At 37.0% G+C, this 24,111-nt stretch overlaps 1 protein-coding gene across 7 annotated transcripts in view; it reads right to left on the bottom strand.

Moving 5' to 3' along the window:
- The window catches only part of DNAH5 (dynein axonemal heavy chain 5), a 145,882-nt gene that overhangs the window by 27,102 nt on the left and 94,669 nt on the right, over positions 1 to 24,111 (bottom strand). For all 7 annotated transcript variants that reach the window (XR_007158880.2, XR_007158883.2, XR_007158882.2 and 4 more), the window contains 12 exons: positions 21,400 to 21,572; positions 15,711 to 15,841; positions 14,660 to 14,813; positions 13,603 to 13,870; positions 12,379 to 12,610; positions 10,699 to 10,813; positions 10,263 to 10,439; positions 5,640 to 5,843; positions 3,952 to 4,131; positions 2,915 to 3,052; positions 2,178 to 2,313; positions 253 to 569 (listed from right to left, as the gene is read on the bottom strand). Coding sequence is in view for 4 of the 7 variants with exons in the window: in XM_048050198.2 (XP_047906155.2) it covers positions 253 to 569; positions 2,178 to 2,313; positions 2,915 to 3,052; positions 3,952 to 4,131; positions 5,640 to 5,843; positions 10,263 to 10,439; positions 10,699 to 10,813; positions 12,379 to 12,610; positions 13,603 to 13,870; positions 14,660 to 14,813; positions 15,711 to 15,841; positions 21,400 to 21,572 (2,225 nt within the window). In the remaining 3 variants the exon portion in view is untranslated. The remainder of the gene's footprint in view (positions 1 to 252; positions 570 to 2,177; positions 2,314 to 2,914; positions 3,053 to 3,951; positions 4,132 to 5,639; positions 5,844 to 10,262; positions 10,440 to 10,698; positions 10,814 to 12,378; positions 12,611 to 13,602; positions 13,871 to 14,659; positions 14,814 to 15,710; positions 15,842 to 21,399; positions 21,573 to 24,111) is intronic.

The raw sequence follows: 24,111 nt of genomic DNA, 5'->3' as shown, positions 1-24,111 counted from the left end.
GGTTGGTCTCCAGTAGTTTATGTTTCTTTCAAACAAATTCCTTTAAAAAAATGAGCTACTGGTATTAATAAGCTTCAAATGTACATTTTTCATATCTAGTCAAATCTCCAATCTACCTATATACATATATATATATATATTATTTTTTTTTTAATAAAAACTGTTTGCTAATTGTTATCTGAATCACAGATTTGACATGTTTTGTCAGCTAAGAGTTTCTAGGGACTCTGAAAGCACCACATTTCCTGTTACCTGGAGTTCATTTCTGACTTCCTTATTCTTAAGCCAAATTTTACCCTGTGCCTGTGGATCAATTAATAAAGGATAACGAGATGCTTTAGTGGCAATGATTCCATTCTGTATGGATAAGTCATCATTTGGTAATCCTTGCAGGTTCCATTCACTGATAGTAGGAGCATCAGTCAACATTTCTATGAGGTTCAGGTCGGTACTAAAGGGGATTTTCCGGGCTTTCATTTCCTTTTGCCAGTCATTTAATAGCAGACTGCGGAACTCTTCGTTGAAAGGACCAGAGTAGGACAGAAAAGCTGTAGCCAACAGTACATCACCTTAAAAAGAAAAAGAAAGAAAACAAAACATTATGACTTCGCAAATTTTATTCATGATGGAGACACTTCCTTCTTGATTTGTTATGTTTTTGATGGTAACTGTAGGAATGCACTTTGGCTGATAAAGAAGATAAATGAGCTTTTTTTTAGTGATACGGTTTAGTGGAGGACTTGTTAGTGTTAGGACAGAGGTTGGACTAGATGATCTTGGAGGTCTCTTCCAACCTAGACGATTCTGTGATTCTGTGATTCTGTGATTTTTCTCCAAATTCATCGCATAGTAAAGCAATGCTACATTTCACTAGATGCCATGTTTACCTTACCCTTACAGAGCAACTCTAGGAATCAAGAGGAGAAAAAATTAAAGTAACACACTGAGTTAGGTTTACATTGCAAGGTGTTGGTAGCAGGGGTGGCCTCTTAAAAGAGGCCAGGGGCTACTCCATGCCAGAAACAGACAATTCCAGCGTATTCCAACAGCCCCTCTGCAGGGCACAGCCAAGCCACACAGCCAAGCTGGTGGTGCCTCTGGGAAACAGCAAAAGGAAGGGCAAAATGCTGTGCTAATACTAATGCTAATGTTTAATTAGGTAATGCCAATGCTTAATTTGGAGTGCCAATTAAGATCAACTGCAATTATTACTACTAACAAGGAAATGTAGTAACAGACGTCACTACGGAAACATTGTGTGACACAAGTTTTAATCTTCTGGTCAGCCTCAAAATTTCCTCCTCTCAGCCTAAGTCTCATGACACTAGTAAATTTTTTGTACTTCAGAAGTAAAGGATTCCAATCTGGAGAAGATATTGTGCTTTTATACTGAGTACTAATATTTTTTTATACTTTTCCAAGTTATCTATTTAAAAACATGATGAGTGTGTGGGGAAGGTATCCTGTATTTTTAGTAAGTTAATAATAAACACACACACAAGACACACACACACACACACTGTGCCAGCAAATAATACACAACCACACTACCTGCTTTTTGCAACATTTCAAGGCAAAGGTCAGAGAAACAACTTCAGGCCATATAAAAGGACAAGATAAATTTCATTTACTTGGTATAACTAATCAATAAATCCTTAAAATAAAGTACTTTCATTTCCAAGTGTTTATTTACACAACAAAAAATTACTTCTAAGAAACAAAAGTTTCACGAACATCGGTAAATGCATTTAAAATTCTTGACTTCTATACTTAGAAGTCAATATGACCGAATATCAGTCTTTCTCTCCTCCACGTGTATTCCGTTATAAACATTTTACTGGTTCTTTCTTACACGTCAACACATCACTCTTTGGACTACTGCCTACCAAGTTAAAATATCAGTGTCCCAAGCATTCAATGCATCTTATGTTAAGGTACATCTTCACCACAGCATACACAGAGTATTCTAGGGTTTTTTAAATATAAACCTCAGTCTCATTGCATATTTCACCTAGCTGTGCTTCAGCAAGAGAATTAACAATTACCTCAATTTTAGCAATGGTAAATCTGAGCTGCAAAGGAAACATTTGAAATTCCAAATGTTTTTAATTTCATTATCCATTACAATTCAAGCAGCTAATTTACTTCTAAGTTCAAAGGTGTGGACAAATGCTTACCCACTAGCCTCTTGGTCTGAATGGCAAATTCTTTACTCTGTTTAGTCCACCTCTCTTTTTCACCAGCTAGACCACTTATAAGACTTGAAGCAGTTTGCATTTTATGCCGGCAACGTTCAGCATCTTCAAGCAAAGTCTAGATAAAACCATACACCAAAATATATGGTTTACAGCCATGTATCTGATAGGACAGAAAAATCTCTATGCCTACTTAAACCAGTAGAACAAGAGTTCAAAAATATATTTTCAGTAACATATCATATTGCTGTATGGAGAAGGAGGGAAAATGGGAGGGAAGAAGGATATCACGACAAACTATCAACATCTGCCATAAATATGATTCAACCTTTTAATATTCCTGCTCTTAATTTTCATGTTGACACATACGTTAAAGGATGCATGAGATGCCTGGTACTTACTAATTCTGGGAAATTCTGCCCAGAATTTCAAATGCATTATGCACTGATAACATATATTGACAAAATTTGATGTTACAGTACTAGGCACTAAAGAAATAACTCAATTAAAATATTTTTTGAGGCAGTGGGAAGGAGGAGGAGGAGGAGAAGAAAGGTGAGATCCAGAAAGGGAATATCCAAAACATCATCTCTTTTTCTCAGTCCATCAATGTTTTTTCCAAGGAATAACAAAGAATTATGAGAGGATGCATTAAGTTGTGCTCAAAGGATGGGTGGCAACCTTCTCTAACAGTCTCTTTTCAGCAAAGATACATTCACCTGTTTTTCTCTCATGGCTTTTTCATACTCTGCCTGCACAATATCTAACTCTTCTTGCTTGGCACCCAGTTCTTCCTGAGCTCTCTGCAGATCCAGCATAGCAGTGGTTAGGCGATTCTCCTGGATTGCTAAATTAGCCTGTGAAGCATACAAATAAAAAAATGTATTTCCACACACATTTCTTATAATGTATGTCAAATAGAGTTTCATTGCACTGTATCACAAAATCAAAATGTTCAGTAGAGATTTCATCATTCATTAAAAACTTTTATTTCAATTTTACAACAAACTTTTTCTTGCAGGTAGTTAATTAGCTGGTCTTATATAAATTTGAAAAAAAATAGAAAAACTTCTGGGCACCTTAGCCCTTTTCAGCTGGCACAAAATTAGTCTGAAATGGCCTTTAGAAAGACTGGTGCCATGAAAAGCCTGTTTTGCTTTGTTGTTTTTGTTGTGTTTTTTTTTTTCCCACCACCTATTTTGCTTTGTTTAATGAAAGATACTACCTGTAATCACAAATCTTCCTTCGCTCTAGATTATTCCCATAACAAATATAGAGCTATTCTTTGTTAAAATCATGCTTGACCATGTTTTTCCTGACTTTCAGTCTTGCCCTTCAACAACTATTTAGGCCTGTTTTTCTCTAAATAACACTGATGAGCAGAGTCTCTGTATAGTCTTATGAACTGATATCCTGAATATTAAATGAATCAGATCTCAAGCATTTTCTTTTTTAAGGTAAAGCAATTGCGACTGTGAATTAAACTAGATGTCTGCTTCAACCCCATTCAAAAGGGGCCCAGAGGCATTAAACTGCATAATCTTTTTAATGATCTTGACAGCCTAGAAGTGGTAGTACATTTGAAGCATATTTCATTGTAGTTATTATTTTCAACATAGTAAATTCCTACCAAGGCAGGCACCAGTTACAATAAGGCAGCTGACGTTTCCAGCAGATGAAATCCTCAATTGCACATGGGCAGGGAGGAGAAGGAGTGAAAGGTGTTTGTGTGCCTCGCATTGATTAATAGACTTACCTTTAAGGGTAATACTTCTTTGTTGATAGAAAAAAATACAGCCATGGCTTTGGTCCACGAGCAAAGCCCAGCAACATTCCCACATACTCTCTTGGCTGTCTCAATGTTGTAATCCACCATTTCAAAATAAGGGCTCAAAAGCTCTACCACTTCTTCATTAATTGTATCCTTTGGAAATTGCTAAAAAAAATAAAAAATAAATAATAAAAAAAAGTATGTACTATGTATGTACATAAACTATACATATATATACTTTAGCACACACAGAACACTACCAGGATCACAAATGTCATTTAAAAACAGCTAGTATTAAGTTATCTGTCTCATGTATATTTGGGATTTTGCCAAAGTCATTTTACTCTATTCTATTTTCATACAAAATGTAAAAACGTTTGCCTTCATTTATGATCTTCTCTACCCTATCTTATCTACTAACGTTACATAACTGGCAGTCAAGTATAAAATATCACTGAGATTCAGTTTGAAATTCCATTTACCTTAATACTGAATAAATAACAATATTCTTTAAAAAAGAGAGGGAAAAAGATCTGGTTAATGGACACACATTCTACAAGACAGTATTTTCAAAGGGTAGCCAGCTATCTTCCCTTTAAACTACCTTTAATCATTAATGCAACATGTTTCAATTTTAACAATTTGTTTTGTGCCTCTCTTTTCTTTAAACAATGCCTTTTCCATTTTCATCCCAAAAGCTCTGAAATTTCTCCCTTAATGTTTTTGTCTCCCTTAAATGTTTTTTGATGGCCAAATATTCTGTATAAGTTTAGTTACCTTCAAAGGTTTATTTACAAGGTATATCATTGATGAACTTGAAAAATAGCTGTTTCCAGAAGCACAAATAGGTTTATTTATGCACAAGCAATAAAATGTTGAAGTCCTTCAGTAAATTCATGGTACTACCAGCCATACAAAGTTGGTCAAGCTTATTATCTGTTATTTCCCACTGGACCAGAGACAGATGAAGTAAATTCAATGTGATTATAAATGCAGAAAATTATTGCTATCTAATAGGGAAGCTTTAACCAAAGTATAAACTTTAAGAGTTGTTTATATTCTTTGGTTTAGGAGAACAATATTCCTCTAAATGAAGAAATCAGATTATTAAGTCCAGTGGTACAGGACAACATATAAACTATTCTCTAAGTAGATTAATCATAACATTACTAGCTTAAACTATGAGCTAACAGATTTATTCACTGTATACTCTTTCCATTTCTACAGACATATAGAGCCAAAACTCCCAAATTTCAAAAAATTCTGACTTTATACATCCTAACAATAACCCATTCTTTTGTAAGCCACTACAAAAGTTACAATGCTCAAAATTAAAGAAAAGTTAGAAAACATTTTGTTTCTCTTTCTTATCAGCTCTAAGCAAACAGATAAGTAATGGCTATTCAAATGCTGAAAGCTCTAAATCATTTGTCACTGAAGGTAATTTCATTGCCATACTTAGGAGAAGCTGTAACTGATTTATGACCTGACTTTGCCAGATGGATTCAAATTTATTTTATTACAACATACTTATTTTTTAAGCCCTTAACATTTCAGATCTATTGTGTGCTTGATTTGCCTTGCACATTTGTTCTCCTATGAACACCAAAGGAAAGACTTTCCCCAATTTTCTTAAATTTAAAACAGTAATGAGCAGAAGGTTATACAAGTACCTGTAGGTTCTGTAAGAAGTTTCCTGCTGTCATCAGTTTCAAAGATTCTTGCCATGATGGGGTGGTACAACATTTTTCCTGATCAATTTTTACATTGTTCAGTTTTCTCTGGAAGAGCAGTAATACACAGTCCATGATACGCATAATAAGGTGAGGAGGTCGACCAAGTGTTCGGACAGTGGCAATATCTGCAGGTTTTATTGTCTACAAAATTGAAACAAACGATAAAACAATTAAACAATTATTGTTATTATTTATTAAATAAGACATAGAACACAAGGTCAGTGACAGCATTAATCCACTGGAGAATAAAAAAATTATTTTTCATGTTATTTCTGATTGAAAATAATTTTATAATCCAAAAGCATGAAGCTAGAAGGACCCTTCAGCCATATTTTGACTACAACTTTCTCACAACTGCTACAACCACTTTTGACAAAACAAAGACTAAGATAGCAATATCTTAAAATTTTACCTAAATTTTGATTATAAAGCAAACCTATTGAACAGAAACACAATCTGGAATGGGAAATGCATTCTGTTGATACATGGTAACTGAAGGTGAATTAAGAGAACCAGTGAGAAGGCCTGATAGGTATATAGATATGCGCCTTCTATTTTATCATGCTGGAAATGTTCCTGGTGTAGAAGCAAGCCTGGGAGAATATATATATATTATAATAATGTATGAAAAACTGGGCCCTATTAAGTATGGCAAATTCTAGGGTGCAAATGTAATGCTATAACTTGTAAGACTAGTGTACATCACGAATTTAAAAGGACCATCAGAAAAGACTACTGAAGATATCTCCTTAGAAATGCACCAACCCGAGCAGTTAGTGCACTGAACCACATACAGAGAAAAAAAAAAAAAGCCACTCAAAAATGGTCCCTTCCAATGGGCAAGGCCACTACTACAACAGTCATAGATTCAACAGAAACTAATAGGTTATTGCAGGAGTGATATGTGAATGAGTGAATGATACTTTGCATCTAACCTAGCAAATGCCTCTCTTGGAATTGCTAAAGGAAGTTTTTAATTACTTGTGTTTATACTTTAACAATGGGATTGAAAATTATTGTAGGTTATTCTGATCACCTTCCTTTTGCTTCCCTTCAAAACAGTGCTGTTTGTTGCACTCAGTGTGCACCTGAAAATTTAGCAGAGTTTTTCTAGATATACAACTGGAAACTTTAATCTGTGCTTATTAGTGACCATCAAGACATTTACCCCCAGCCATTTTTGCTACCATCCAAATTGTGACAAGAGTTGCATTCTATTCTATTCTACTTTTCACTTCTAGTTGTGCATTTAACATGTCCTTTTCATTTCAAATGCAACTAAGTTTTAATGAACTTTGACAATTTTTACCCAAACTTTGAAAAAAAAATAAATTTAATCTTCATATATCATAGAATACCTTGGGTTGGAAAGGACATTTAAAGATCATCTAGTCCAATGCCCCTGCCATGAGCAAGTACATCTTTCACTAGATCAAGTTGATGAAAGCCCGGTCCAACCTGACTTTGAACATTTCAAATGATGGGGGATACATAACTTCTCTGGGCAACATGTCCCAGTGTTCACTGGTTTGGACTGGGATAGAGTAATTTTTCATAGTAGCTCGTATGGTGCTATGTTGATTTGTGATGAAAAATTATGTTGATAACACAACCAAAGTTTTAGATGTAGTTGAGCTGTGCTTACACAGAGTCAAGGTCTTGTCTGCTTCAGCCCTGCCAGCAAGGAGGCTGGGGGCACACAAGAAGCTGGGAGAGGACACAGCTGAAACAGCTGGTCCCAACTGACCAGAAGATTATTCCATACCATATGGCATCATGCTCAGCAGTAAAAGCTAAGGAAAAGGGGGTCATTTGGAGTTTGTCTTCCCAAGTAATCATTGCTTGTGATGGAGCCCACCCTTCCTGGAAATGGCTAAATATCTGCCCGCCAGAAGCAAGTGAACAAATTCCTTATTTTGCTTTGCTTGTGTGTACAGCTTTTGCTTTATCTATTAAACTGTCTATCTCAATCCACAAGTTTTGTCACTTTTACTGTTCCACTTCTCTTCCGATCTCACAGGGGAAGTGATGAGCACTTGTATGGTGCTTAGTTGCCTAGAAGGGTTAAACCACAATACAATTACCCTCATCATGAAGAATTTCTTTCTTATATGCAGTCTAAATCTACCCTCTTTCAGTTTAAAACCAATGCCCCTTGCCCTGTCACTACAGGCCCTGGTAAAAAGTCCTCCATCTTTCTTTTAAGACCTCTATATACTGAAAGGCCGAAATAAGGTCTGCCCTGGAGACTTCCCTTTTCCAGGCTTAACAAGCCCAATTCTCTCAACTTTTCTTCGCAGTAGTGGGCTCCAGTCTTCTGATCATTTTCATGGCCCTCCTCTGAACCCACTTGATCAGCTCAGTATCTTTTTTGTACTGGCAACCCCAGAGCTAGATACAGCACTCCAGGTGGGGTCTCATGAGGGCAGAGTAGATGGGGAGAACCACCTCCCTTGACCTCTTGGCCATGATTCTTTTTATGCAGCCCAGGATATAACAGGTTTTCTGGGCTGCAAGTGCACATAGCCGACTCGTGTCCAATTCTTCATCCGCCAGCAGCCCCAAGTCCTTCTTTGTAGGGCTGCTCTCAACCAATTCAGCATCCAATCTGTACTGATATAGGAGCTTGTCCTGACCCTGTCAAGGTCTCTCTAGATTGCATCCCCTCACATTAGTGTATCAACTGCACCACTCAGCTTGCTGTCATCGGAAATCTTGCTGAGGATGCGCTCAAACCCACTATCTACATCATTAATGAAAACATGAAACAGCACTGATATATGTTTAAAAAAAGGTTATAAACTGTTCTGTACCTAACAGTTTCTCAGTGTAGCATTGACAGTCCTAAAATATGTAAAAATTGAATGGAATAACCAACTATGGATTCACCATCTGGGAAATGGCCTTTATATTTAATTGTATATTTTAGTGGACATTTTTCTACTTTGCAAACAGAATTCCATTAAAGGAATCCCTCGTGGGAAGTTTATAAATCCATAATCATTGTGAATTCATTCCATGAAAGATGCAGCCCTATACAGACTTGTACAAAGAATTTGCTTAAATGAGTTTCTGAATGAATGAATGCATTCAGAGAATACAGATATGTACGCTAAACAGCTGAATTTTATGAGAGTTTTCCTTCCTCTCTTAGGCACGCGTAAAGCAGTTTATTATAGCAAATGCAAAATGAAAGAAAATCTGGAGATAGAGTAAGCCCAGTTAGCTTTCTCCTTTGTGAAGTCTCAAAATAGTGATAGTACAGCTTTTCCTTAAAAACAGATTTTCATTTATTAGAATACAAGATTTCAAGAACAACAGTATTGTTTTGGTTTGGTATCTTTGGCCAAAATCAGAATGTAAGCTGCAATAAGACACAGGATAGAAGACAGGTCACCAGTGCTCTTTTCATACCTCAGATACTGCCCAGTTAGCACTGTTTGCTTATACACTTGTCAAAATAGTCACACACCTCTACATTTTTGCTGTTTCCTTTTTTGTTTGTTTGTATGTTGTTCATTTGTTGGTGGTGTTTTTTTTTTTTTTTTTTTACCTTCTCCTGTAGCTGAGTATCAGAATCTTATGATTTTTATTCCTTATTCCACTCTCGTCAGCTGTCATATCATCAACTTTCATTTAGACATTTCAATTCTGCCTTTTCAGAATCAAGGCAGTCAGGAAGTGTTAAGCATCTCCCCCTCAAAGTGAAGTTCTACATTCATAACATCCTTGAAAACTTATGCATACTACATTTTCAAGACTTTTTGATTTGCAGATCAAGATTTAGCCATCCTTCATGGTTTTTGTTCATTTTTTTCTATTTCTTGAGACACCAACACCTCACCAACCCAGATCCCACTATTGCTATTCACAACATAAATGCCTTAAGGGACATTCTCGTACACATTCAGATGAAAAGATATTAAAAATACCATGTGAGATCAACAAAAAATAGTATTTGTTTCATCACTAATGATGAAACATAAGCAGAGCATTATAATTCTATTAAAAAAGCTTCACAAAGAGTGGGTTGAAAGACTTGAAGTCCCATGGTGATTACTAGAAATCTCAGTGATTTAACATCTCAAAGGACAGAAGAAACTTTTTTGACGAAGGCAGAAAGGAGAGAATCACCAAACTCATTCAACATGAATTCATTGGCAAAAACTTAAAAACAAAACATGAGGTTTAGATTTGAATGTAATTATAACTGTTTTTACAGGAAAGGCACTCACTTCTTTGCTCATTGCACACTAGCTGTTTTATAACAGTAGCAACACTCAGTTACCAGTGTAATATCAACCTGCAGCAAAACATAGATAAACTACAGTTTCGAGTGAAAGTTAAAATTTGCCCTTTGCTGAAAAACTGCCCGTTTTAGATTTGATATTCAGGTGGAAAAAGACAAACAAAACAAAATCTAAACCTCAAAATATGTATATCTATCTGTACTCATCTTCTGCCACTTACATGGCGCATCTGCAATCTTACACGTGTTTTCAGAGAAGCACATCTTAGGGGAAAAAAATGTTATACTTGGTCCAACGTTTTAGCACTAACCTGTAAGGCTGCTTCTGCCTCCTCCAAAGCAGGTTTAGCAGCTTCCAACTTTTCTTCAGCAATGGCTTTGTCAACTGAGATGCTGTCTACAATAGCTTGGGCTTTATCTTTCACTTTCTGAACTTCACCCTTCACCTTCTCAGCAGCCTGTGCTTTTACAGTAACTTCCTTCAATACCTAGAATGAAAACCCACACGCTAAATATTCAAGAAAATATCTAGCTGGAAGAATTTATATTTCTGTTGTAAAATTTTATCTGTTGAATTCAAGTTCCCAAAACCAGAATGTTCAAACAAAATTACTTTGTTGTTACTGTTATGTTTCCAAGATCCTTTTTTCCTTTTTTCAACACTAAACTTCCTATTACTCAATTCATCTTTTCAAAATTTAAGAAAAAAAAAATCTAAGCACTATACACTTCAAAGTTTGTACATACCATGTCAGCTTTTTCATTGGCAATTTGAAGTTCCTTTTCTTTTATCTCCAGCTCTTTGCTTAGAGCAGCCACTGACTCAGAGGCTTCTTTCAATTTTTCCAGTCCGGTATTCATTCTGGAGTTAAAAAGCAAAAAAAATAGGAAGTATGTAATTTCTCAATTTCCAAAATTCTCAATTCTCAACTTTCCAAATTATTCCATCAGTAGAATGAATCTAATACCTAAGGATGTTTTACACACAAAATAAAACTTCTTCAGAAACTTCCACATATGCATCTGATGTCTTCACAATCAAGAAAGTGAACCATAAATACTTGCCTAAAGAGAGCATATGACTTGAAATGTTCCACACTTTTAAATCAAAGAGTATGCCTTTATTATTGCATTAAAATTGTATATGTTAGTTCCACATATGTCACTGTCCCCATTGAGGACTGAGCTCTACGCAGCAGAAAGCATTTTCTGATTACTAAAATCCTAAGAAATATCTCAAATCACTATTTCTTGTTTGAAGAGGATGTTGAGGAGGTTAATAAAATCAAAATATCAAAATCAAGAACAACCAAGAGAGATTAACAGGAAAACAGCACTGAGATAATACTTTTATGATTGAGCATTAAATTGGCCCTTTGACAGCACTTTTTTGTTTATCAAAATGTAATTCCTCATAACAAGGACTTAAGTTTAAGTGAGCTGTAGACTAGGAAAATATATGTTTGGCATAGGAGGGACAGAAAGAACTACAGAGGCTGCAACTGCAAAGGCTAAGCAGGACTGGAAGAGGTAAATCAAAATACAGAACAGATAAAGAGCAACATCTGCTAAAGTTCTTGAGATTCTGCAATTAAGGTGAAATAGAACAAATTTCTATTCATGTATTCATCTGGTACATTTGAAGCTCAGAAAGTACAACACTGGACCATCTCCCTGTTTTACAAGTCTTCACGCACACCATAACAACATATTTCTAATTCAGTTTGGCTTTCAAGTTAAAGAATGTTTCAAAGTGAAATAAATTAGTTTGAGACTTTCTTAAAGGCTTCCAGCTCTCTGTGTCAGTTTTTCAAAATCAAGGAAATAAGTTTTCTTAAGGGTGATGGCAACTGATACACTAAATGCTAATTTTACATTCTAGTTGACTATTATTTCTGACGTGAAGTTAAAATCTGCAAACAGACTGCACTAGTTTAATAAAGTATCTGAAAAGAGGAATATACAAAAACACTTAATAAGCCAGAAGTAAAAGGTTCAACAGCCTAAAGTATACCATGTAATGACAAACCAAAAATACCAATGATCTTTTTTACATGTTCATATCAGATCAATACAATTGTTTAGCAAGAAAACAAAAGCTGCTCTTGGGTAAATCAAATGTTATTTTGAATATATTGTTAAATAGCATGTAGCTGTTTTCCTTTATTCATTAGAATTGCATGGTAATGGTTTATATTAATTTATTTCCACCACCTTGCTCTTTCATACATCACTACCTTTTAGTCTTTAACTTACATGTGAAAAGCAAATCTAACATTTATTCAATTACACCTTTACCAATTTTAGGAAACCCCAAAGAAAACTTCTGCTATGCAGAGATAAGCCATACATTGGAATAAGTAGAACAGAAAATACCTAACAGAGAAAGAAAACTACAAAAAGACAATAGTAAACTGAGCACTATACCTGTTTGCTAATGTCTGCACTTCTGCATGCTTTTCTTTGTATGTAGTTTTATATCCCTGAATAAAAGAGAGGTAGGATTTGGGAGTCACATGTGTAGGACGTCTGTATCTTTGAAAGTAATCAGAACACTTCTCTGCCACTCCATCCTGGAATGAGCCCATACACTGCACAATTTCCCTCTTTGTCTCAGCAGTGCAGTCCATAGCATATGAGGACAGGAAATGTTCAGATACTTAAGAAAACAAGAACAACATTCAAATAAGTAAGTGTTCAGGAAAGACTCTTAGCTTATAAACAAATCAACGTGCATCATCATTATGTATACATGGCTATGTATACATGTATATATATATGACTGTCTCATGACAAAGAGAAGTATTTCACCTAATTTATATCATCTGCTAAGAGCAATTGATCTTTGCACCACTTACTCATATATATTTGGCTCAGTATGTGTCTAAACTTTAAATTGCATTATATATCTAACAGTTCACAAAGCAGTATTCTGTCTTTTAAAGGATGGTATAGATTACACCAGGCAATAGCTGCAGAAAGGAGAACACCTCTGGAAGAAAACTCTTTATGCAAATGTTATTGGCAATCTGAGATTCATCCTATCATTGTCTTCTATAAATTTAGAATGTAAAGACTAATTATCAACTTACTGACAGCTGTGACATGGGAGATGCTTTCACATTGCATCAACAAGATACTGTGTCAGATCTCACCCAGCTTCTGAAACCCTGGTCTTCATTCTGCACTAGCAGATTCTTAAATTATTCCATACTCTCAGTAAAAAAATTATAGCCAACAATCTGGTATCTTTTCTCCTCCCAAGTGTGCAACTACTTTTTCTCCCTGAACCTGTCCAACTGCTAGATATCAAGGATTACATAACCACAGACTCCCCCTCTACACCTGATCATAAGCATAGTTACTAAGTCACTTTCTTTAGTGGTATCTTGCTTTCTTTATTAACGCTTTAAGCCTTCTTTAAGAGAAACTTTTCTTCTAATGGTATTCAAAGCCCTTCCTTTGTTAAAAACATTTCAACAGCAAGGAGAAAACATGTCCATCAAATTTTTGAACCAAGCAAGTTTCTTCTGCCAGTGTGCTGGCAAAACAAGCTTTGCTTGCATTCAAAGCTATTAAAACAATTTCACGATCACCAGTCATGAAATAAGTCATGAATTAAGTATCTCTGAAGACAAAACCTACACCTACCTGCCACTAAAGCATCTTTAGGCCAGCGGCTGAACCAATCTATAGTGCATCCAGAAATGAGAGCAGGGAACTTCAGGGCCCTGTTTCGAAACTTTTCACCTACTGGTGAAAAGCAAAGAACCACATGGAGGTTCTGACGGACTCTGGTCATGAAGTAATCATACAGAACTTCACTGGTTGGAGGTCTACGTGGATGTTCCTTTTTCAAGGCAGGTATGAGGTCACTAATGATCTCATCTATTTCATCACGTGCAAATAAGTTTGACACCTTTGAGAAAAAAAGAAGTTGGTGGGGTTTTTTTCCATGTTTTAGGAAATGATCCCATATAGAATATATAAACAAGACTGATTTAATGCATAGTTTTTCAGGAAAGAATACCCATTTCAGATACAGAAGTTTTTAGGACCCAAACCACTCCTTTAAACCAGAACTTTTTCTGAAGAGACTCCATTATACACACTGAAATCTAACTTGCAGTAAAAGTAAAATCCATTCTCCCATGTGAAAAACAGAGCATTCTTGTCCAATGACATTTGCTTACTTCTCTTAATATTCTACTAAGTAGTAGAGATGACATGAAAAAGACACACATCTTCAAAAAAAAAAAAAGAAAATTTTAAAAAATCAAAAAAGATGAAAAACAAAAGCTATCCCATCCATTCTGAACACAATTTTACCATACAAAATCTAATGTATATTTTTAATCTAACATATAATTTTGTTAAACTTCAGTGATATTCCTTAAGTCTCATTTTTTTTCCAAGCTATTATCATGTTCCTGACAGATTATCAATACACTTAGAAGGAACTGACTTAGACAATTTCTCTGTATGGAAAGATGATGCTCATTCTAAATTTTACCATAGTTTTGTCTCACTCTGTAACCTAATACAAAGGTTTATTTCAATTTTGATAATATTGTAATGATAATAAGCACTCGAGTGTTATTTTGTGAAAGTGTGCCCCAGACATATAAAAGAATATTAAAATAAATTCAGTTATTACTTCAGATATTTTTTTAAAGCAAAAAAAAAATATCATCAGAAAGCATCCTACCTCCCCTGATGATAAAACATTGTTCAGGTATTCCAAGAAAGACTCATCTTTGACCTCATTGTCTGTAAAAAGAAAACATACACCTTTCCCTTGCAGTCCTGATGTTCTGTACAAGAGTTTCAGATCTTCCATCAAGTTTGAAGTGTTGTACGACCTACAGGGAAACAGTCCTATTAATGTTTAATCCTTTTTAAAAGGGCATCTAGTTAAAAAAAAAAAAAAAACTAGCAAACTTGAGTAAGAAATAATGTCTTGGAACTTCGGGCAAAAATGTGCCAACTGTCCAAGAATTTTTATTTAGATTAGCTGGAAATACATCGCTCATTTCAAATTTTCCCATTAAATAGCTAATCCATTCTTCTCTTTCCTGACCTCTTTTTCACACAGCAGCAAAGAAATTCAAAACATTTACCTTCTCTACAATGAGATCATCTTATTTGAGTGCTGAAAATATTCCCTGATCATTGAGATGTCCTGTAGACACTTTGGGAGGCACTCATATTCTCATAGAAAGATTTATAATTATTTTTAATTTATTTTGTGAGTTATTCCAAAAAAAAAATGGACTGAATACTATAAAATAAGGTAATATATACCTGGAAAAAACTGTCGAAATACTGGCATATATCAAACATCGTATTTAACAAATTAACAGGCAGTGGGTAAGTATTCCATCTCCTTACACAAGGCATTACGTCAAATATTGCAAGATAAACTCAGAAAGCATTATGGATAGATACCACCTACAAATATGTTTAGTTCAACGCAGTGTACTGTATAAAGACAAAGGGTAATAATAACTTTATACTGCCAATATTCCTTCCCACTCAGTGAAACATATGAAAAAAATTACTATTTCAAAGAAGATAAAAGTTTAGACTCACTGTATAAAATCAAGTAAATTTAGACGGTGTGAAAGGATTTTTCATGTTTTTATACTCGAGGCAACAGTGCTCAGTCTACATTGCACTTGTTCTTTCTCTCACTGGGAGCCTAATTTATTTAAAGGAAGACAAAGTATTTATTTTCTTAAATTTTATTTTACACTCACCGTGTTAACGTGATCTGCAATGTATCATAGCCAGCTATGAACGATGCCAGTCTTGTCAAGCTCTGCTTTCCTGAGCCACCAACTCCAACTAAAAGAGCATTTCCACGAGGAGTACGAATCACCCGAGAAATCTGTAGATTAAAGCCATCTATTTCTAAAATGTGTAACAGTTACATAACAAAAAAAAATCCAGTGCTACTGCAGTAATAAAATTATGTTAGAAATGCAGAACAAACTGAAATTTTAAGTTTTAATTCAAGGATTTAATTCAAGGATTTAATTCAAGGATTCTATATTATTATTAATTATATCCTATGGGCATTTGTACTTTGCAGTATTTTCTGTAAACCTTCCAATAGCAACCACTTGATCCCACCACTACAAACTTTCAATTATCAATAGAACTGCATCTCATACTTCCACAAAGCATAAGCAAATCTCAGTAGTGATATGCTCTCATAGCATTTAAGATTATTTAAATTGGGAAAGAAATTATAATTTCCACAGTACTATAGTCTCTGGACAACTTTAGCAAGACTCATCTCTCTAGGTACCTTCATTGTGACCAGAAAGACAAGTTGTCCCAAGACAACTATTAAATTCAGGAAGAACAGTCCCCCACAGTAGGTAAAAATTGTATATTTATAATCAAACTTCTTAAGCTTCTAGTTTACTTGATTATACAAATGCACAATACCAGTATGAATATTTGTTCTCTGTGAAACATCGCCCATATAGGTCCCCCTCTCTTTCCCGTTTGTTATTTCTCTTTCAATTGAAAGGTAGTAGTTACTTACTACTCCCCACTTCAATTCATCACAGTGCACTGTAAACAAACAGACCCTTTGGAATTCAAAGCAAGCACATTTTCAGCACTGTGAACTCCATGCAGAACTTGTTCCACTGTCCACTGCCAAAAAAAACAGTACCAGGAAATCTGGAAACAGGTAGACCATAGAATCATAGAATATCCTGAGTTGGAAGGGACCCATAAGGATCATCAAGTCCAACTCCTGGCACCGCACAGGTCTGCCCAAAAGTTTAGACCATGTGACTAAGCGCACAGTCCAATCTCTTCTTAAATTCAGACAGGCTTGGTGCAGTGACTACTTCCCTGGGGAGCCTGTTCCAGCGTGCAACCACCCTTTCAGTGAAGAACCTCTTCCTGATGTCTACCCTAAACTTCCCGTGCCTCAGCTTGACACCGTTCCCATGGGTCCTGTCACTGGTGATAACGGAGAAGTGGTCCCCTGCCTCTCCATTCCCCCTCGCAAGGAAGTTGTAGACTGCGATGAGGTCCCCCCTCAGCCTCCTCTTCTCCAGGCTGAACAGGCCAAGTGACCTCAGCCGCTCCTCACATGTCTTACCCTCTAGGCCCTTCACCATCTTCGTCGCCCTCCTCTGGACACTCTCCAACAGTTTAATGTCCTTTTTGTACTGTGGTGCCCAGAACTGCACACAGTACTCGAGGTGAGGCCGCACCAGCGCAGAGTAGAGCGGGACAATCACTTCCCTCGACCGACTAGCGATGCCGTGCTTGATGCACCCCAGGATACGGTTGGCCCTCCTGGCTGCCAGGGCACACTGCTGGCTCATATTCAACTTGCTGTCAACCACAACCCCCAGATCCCTCTCTGCGGGGCTGCTCTCCAGCATCTCGTCGCCCAGTCTGTACGTATAGCCAGGGTTGCCCCGTCCCAGGTGCAGGACCCGGCACTTGCTTTTGTTAAACTTCATGTGGTTGGTGACCGCCCAGCTCTCCAGTCTGTCCAGGTCTCTCTGCAAGGCCTTTCCACACTCAGCCGAGTCCACAACTCCTCCAAGTTTGGTGTCGCCGGCAAATTTGCTCAAAACACCTTCTAGTCCTACATCCAAATCATTTATAAAAACATTGAAGAGGACTGGCCCTGAAATGGAGCCTTGAGGGACCCCACTAGTGACCGTCCGCCAGCCAGATGTGGCCCCATTTACCACAACCCTTTGAGCCCTGCCCGTCAGCCAATTGCTCACCCATCGCATGATGTTTTTGTTTAGCTGTATGCTGGACATTTTGTCCAGTAGGATCCTATGGGAAACCGTGTCAAAAGCTTTGCTGAAGTCCAAAAAGATCACATCAGCTGGTTTCCCTTGATTGACTAGATGGGTGATCTTGTCATAAAAAGAAATCAAACTTGTTAGGCAGGACCTACCCCTCACGAACCCATGTTGGCTGGGACCAATGACTGCATTGTCCCCCAGGTGCGCTTCAGTAACTTCAAGGATCAGCCTCTCCATAATTTTACCAGGCACTGATGTGAGACTGACAGGCCTGTAATTGCTAGGGTCTTCTTTCTTACCCCTCTAGAAAATTGGCACAACATTTGCCAGCTTCCAGTCCAATGGGACCTCTCCAGATTCCCAAGATCATTGAAAAGTAATTGAGAGAGGTCCCACAATGATGTCAGCCAGCTCTTTAAGCACCCTGGGATGAATCCCATCCGGACCCATGGACTTGCATGGATCCAGGTGGAGCAGCAAATCCCGCACACGTTCAGGGTCGGTTGGGAGTTTGTCATTCCCACTGTCATGGTCCTCCAGCTCAGGGTACCCTGGGTCCTGAAGCCCATCATCAGTGTTGAAGACAGAGGCGAAGAAGGCGTTAAACATCTCTGCTTTGCCTATGTCATTGTCTGTGAGGAGACCCTCCCCATCTAGTAGCGGACCTATGTTTTTTTTGGTTCTCCTTTTTCTGTTCACATATCTGAAAAAAAAACTTTTTTATTGTCTCCCACAGACATGGCCAGCTTCAACTCTAGGTGGGCTTTGGCCACTTGAATTTTCTCCCTACAAACACGAACAATGTCTCTGTATTCCTTCCTCGTCGCCTGACCCTCCTTCCAGCAGCTGTACACTTCCTTTTTTCGCCTAAGCTCCAGTAGAAGTTCCCTGGTCAGCCAGGCCGGCCTTCTGCCCCGCTTGCCTGACTTCCGATATTTTGGAATCGCCTGATCTTGTGCTTTTAGGAGGCAGTGCTTAAAGATTGACCAGCACTGATGGACGTCCATGCCTTCAAAAGCAGTTTCCCAGGGGACCTTGCTGACTAGTTCCCTGAGCAGCCTGAAGTCTGCTTTCCCCATATCCGGGGCTGAAGTTTGGGTGACAGTTTTCCTTCTGTCACCATAAATCCTAAACTCAACCACTTCATGGTCACTATGACCGAGACGGCCGCTAATTGCCACGTCTCCCACAAGACCCTCTCTGTTCTCCAGCAACAGGTCTAGGAGGGCACCTTTGCTAGTTGGCTCTCTTAGCACCTGCACCAAGAAGTTATCATCTAGGTGCTTTATGATCCTCCTGGACTTGCTCGTGTCAGCCGTGTGGTGATCCCAGTTGACATCTGGCAAGTTGAAATCCCCCATTAGAACAAGGAGAGTTGATCTCGAGGCACCTCTTAGTTCTGCAAAGAATAATTCATTGGCGTTGTCGTCTTGGCCAGGTGGTCTGTAATAGACTCCCACACAACGACATCCCTTTTATTTGTTCGTCCCTTAATCCTTACACAGAGGCTCTCAACTTTGCCATCGCCAACTTGAAGTTCCACACAGTCCAGCCCATGCTTCACATACATTGCCACCCCGCCACCTCGCCTACTCTGCCTGTCCCTCTTGAAGAGCCTGTAACCATTTATTGCAACGCACCAGCCACAGGACTCATCCCACCAGGTTTCTCTTATGCAGATGATGTTGTAGCTGCACGACTGAGCCAAGACTTCTAGCTCATGCATTTTATTCCTCATACTGCGTGCGTTTGTGTAGAAGCACTTCAAATGCGCCTCCCTACACGCAGCACCTTGTGTGGCTGACCGAAGGGCCTCACTAGCACACAGTCCTTCTGATTCTAGCACACCATCCCTTAGCTCATCACCAGCATGCCTGGTTTTATCCCCTGTTGTTGTCGTATGCTGAGAAAATATGCCTTTAAGCATAGGAGAGGAACTTACTCCACACCCCACCAATTGCACAGGAACAGATACTTGCAGCACACAGAGCAGCCTGTATTCGTTTCTGGAACAGCATGGAACCACTTGCCCAACCAGCTGGTGAGCAGCCAGTCTCCTCTGCACAAGCAATGACACGCAGCATTGGTTCCTGTTCTCTTCATTATCCTCAATATTTCTCTGATGCCTCTAGAATTCCATCATGCCATTAAGCAGTCTGAGTCTGAAATGCAAGTCTATTTACTTGCAATTCCTGTAGCAGACTTTTTCACAAGTTATTAAAAATCAGCACGTCTGCTTCTTGCACTTTTAAAATTATATATGTCATATATTGAACACAGTGTAATTGCTATTTTTCATAGGTTAATGTTTACAAGCAAAGATAAAATCAAGTATGAAGGCTTATTCTAACCATACTTAATATTTAACCTGAGAAATAAAAATACATTTGCACACCACCCCTGGAATATTACTGATCACTTCAATTATGTCTACTATTTTTTCCCTGGCAGAGGCACACAAGCTGTATGCTCAGAAGCTTTGTTCTAGGGTTCAGATATTCGTCAAATTTTAACTCATTCAAGTGATGCCACATCAGCTCAGATTAGGCATCACCTTAACTGTGCTCACCTAGCTTTCTCCTAGAGCCTGCCTCAACTCTAGCTAAGGTATAAAGCTCAGACCTGCAGAGCTGTAATTGCTGGTTTCAAGAATATGGGATCAGACAAGCACTGTCTATTCATTTTATCCAAGAGAATACCAAGATAATGTTTCAAGTATTTATCAGCTAGCTAACCAGAGAGAGCAAGAGATTTTGGCCAGATCCTGAATTTATATAGAACTTTTTACTAGGAGTAAACCAGAAATTTTGTAGCAATTGTGATGACAATTTAAAAATTTTCAAAAAGAATTCCCCAGCAGAATAGCGTCTATTTTACAGACAAGACCTTAAAAGAAAGAATTCAATTTTATGAATTGATGTGAATCCACTCTAAATTTTTGAAAATTGCAGATGCAAAGTGTTTGCATAATTCAATTTAAATTATTTTTATATTTAGTTTATCATTTCTTAGGATAGTGCAACCCGATATTCAGTTCTTAATAATTTTTATAAGAAATACTGATAACCTCATTGCACCACTGAGAAATAATAGTTTTTCTTAAGTTACAAAAAAAAAAAAACTCCTTTGTATGAAACCTATTATATAGGAACAACCCTATCAAATTATGGTTAGGTCTAATCCATAGTCAAAGAAATTTTAAAAGAAGTGAGCATACTGTGGATCTTCAAAGAAAGTTCAGACTAGATTTATTCCTGTTCTGCTGTACATACTTCTTTATCAGCAGCCAATTATGTCCTAACCTGAATTTTATTTCACTCATTCTAAAGAGAGGAAGGGCTCTTAGAAGAATTAATAAGAAGAAATGTTGAAAAAGAGTTAGATACTTAGGAACATGATCTCACTAGATATAAAAGATAGATATAAAAGAATAGTTCCATCTGGTGTATTTTCAGAAGAGTGGAGTTTTAACACTTGGTCAAAGGGTGAAAGAAACTTTTATAGCAAAAAATGGCTTGTTTCAATTTTAGAAGTATTTTACCTTGATTTGTACATACCTTCACTGATTTTCAAACACAACCAAGTTCATATGTGTAAGGACATGTGGAAAAGAGCAACAGCGATAAAAAATGTCAATACAATAAGACTGTACCTTTACTAAATGAATCATAGCATCCTCAAAGAAAACCATGTCCATTCCAGTACCACGGACATTCTCATTGTATGTTTGTAAAAACTTATTTAAACAATTCCGTAGCTGATGAAAGCAGTAAATTGGTTCATAGATTTTCGGGATATCTAAATTAACTTCCTCTAATTTTTCACCTAGAACAGAATACAAGTAACAAATCCTTAATAGTTTAAATGACTGAAGAAGGCAAAATGTAAGGATGAGTAAGTGAAGGTAATTAAAAGTCCCTAAGCAACCAAAGCAAGATTTATTATACATAATATTGCATATTAGATATACATATAAGAAAGCTACTTATACTCTTTCTACAAGGAACAATAAAGTTCAGTTACTTAATTTTTAAAGGCAAAACCAGGAAAAACTAAGAAGCCTTCTTTCTCTACCTCTGAAACGTGAATAGTGAAAACTTGAAATTAACTGAGATGCTAGAAGCAACAGTAGCAACAGAAAATAAATAAATGTAGTCAAAAATTGCAAGTTGATTAAATCTCTGCACTAGTGAAAAATACTACTAAAATTAATAATTTATACACACACACAAGAAATGTATATTCACTGTAAAAAGATAAATATTTGTTTCAGCAGGGATCTGAAAACCACAAGAAATTGTCAACTCCTTATCCAAAGAAAAGGAGGAAATTGTGCTACCGTCTCAAATTGCCATTCATAGGCATTAATCATGCTTACAGCGGTCATGAGCTCCACTAGTAAAAAATGTTACAGCAAATAGAATCAAAGCATGGCTGAGGTTGGAAGAGACCTCTGGAGGTCATCTGGTCCAACTCCCCTGCTCAAACAGGGCCACCTAGAACCCAGGACCATGTCTAGGTGGCTTTTCAATACCTGAATAATTGAATATTCCAGCTGCAAATAAGGTTTGTAAAAGTTGAATGAGACATTTAAGCAACTAAGTCTTACTCAGCTACAGATAAGGACCTAATAAGAAATACAGCAAGGAGTTAAACTGTAGTGATGTTTTTACATTTCTGAACCATTTAGGAGAATTATGTCAGCTTTCTCTTGTTCCTGCAGTTTTATTATTAATGACAAAAGACATCATGATCAAGTACCAGACCTAAGAAAGGGCAGACATTTAAATTATTTACAGAGGCAGCAGGTATAATGTACTAAACTTTTCCCTAGCCCCAAGATTCAGAATCACAAGTACTAAATAGCAATGTCATAGCTAATTGATAAAAAATACCTTCGAACAGTTTGAAGGTCTGCAGAACACAAGCATTACTAATGATTTTTTTGTGAAGCTAAGGTCTGAAAGTTGAGTTAAGTCAAAGTTTTTTGAGCTACTTCATCTCATCTCTGCATATTTATCTCAGGGACAAATATATTGCAATAGTACAAACCAAAGAGATACACAGCATATATGTCAGCTTAACATTAGCCTGAGCATAGCATTATTTGAAATTATGTCAGATGTCTTTTTCAAGTATTTAAGAGCTCAGAAACACAGCTGCTGCTGTTACACTCCATCATAATGCTCAATACTAAATTCTGTTACAGGGACAATTAAAACAAAATTACAGTTTTTATGCTTTTCACTTAATGCCACAACAGGAAGGGGTTCCCAAGACTGACACACATATCGAGGATGAAACAAACCCTTTCTAAATTCAGGCCTCTGACTTTGTATTGAGACGAAGTTTCATGTCAAAAGGCGTATTACTGAGGCACGCATAGTTAAATAGTCATGATGATGAAAGTTATTTTGAGAAATACATGCTTCTTTTCACATTTATTTTTTGATAATGTGGATTCAAATTTTCTCATTAAAAGTCACTTCTCGCTCTCTCTGTATGCATTCTGACTTACATTTCAGTCCTCTCTATATTGACATAGTTCACAAGTTATTTAAGGACATATTTGGCTGCTTTCTCACATCAGTTTGCTTTCTACATGTATTTCATTACTTTAACTCAAACATTTCCTACCCTTTACTCTCCTGTTGTCACTTCTTTCTGACTACTTAAATTATCCAAGAGATTTAAGTTGCATTTAACTACTTGTGCCAACTTTTTGTTGCTTCCACTACACACCAATACAATGATATGAACAGATAATTGAATCACTCAGTGGTTTAATAATGACGTTCCCAAACCAAAAACAATTATTCCTTGTTCTTATATATCTACTAACAAATATTGCCAGGTTATGTAGTTATCTGGGTCTGCAACGCACTGTTTTTATTTAAAATACACAAAGACATTGTTACAAGCTACATGAAAAATTCAAAAGGTTTTACTAGTTTTCCAGAGATTTTGAAATAACTCCCATCTGTTATAAAAGCATGTATCATGTATGTCCTAGAAGTTACTGAGTAAGCCCGGAGACATTCGTATACCAGGTTTCTATGGGATGGTGCTTTTATCTAGTACTGCAATCCAACTAAAATCATTTATACCATATTTCTTTCATCACTTTAAAATAAGGGACTCATGCTCACTCTTTGTCAGTTTTGTCAACCTACTATGTTCATGGCTGTTCTATACAGATGACCAGAATAAATATACAGACTTATCCCATAAACATAATCATGTGCCACAGATGGTAACATAGACTACACTGGACAGTCACTGGACAGGACAGGCACCTTTGATGCATAACCTTACTATGCATGTTGAGACATATTTACATTAGCATCTATTTCATCATACCCCC

Source organism: Anser cygnoides, chromosome 2, assembly GCF_040182565.1.
Source record: "Anser cygnoides isolate HZ-2024a breed goose chromosome 2, Taihu_goose_T2T_genome, whole genome shotgun sequence".
Lineage (NCBI taxonomy): Eukaryota > Metazoa > Chordata > Aves > Anseriformes > Anatidae > Anser > Anser cygnoides.
Note: the sequence above shows the minus strand (reverse complement) of the source record. Positions and strands in the feature narration are given on the sequence as shown.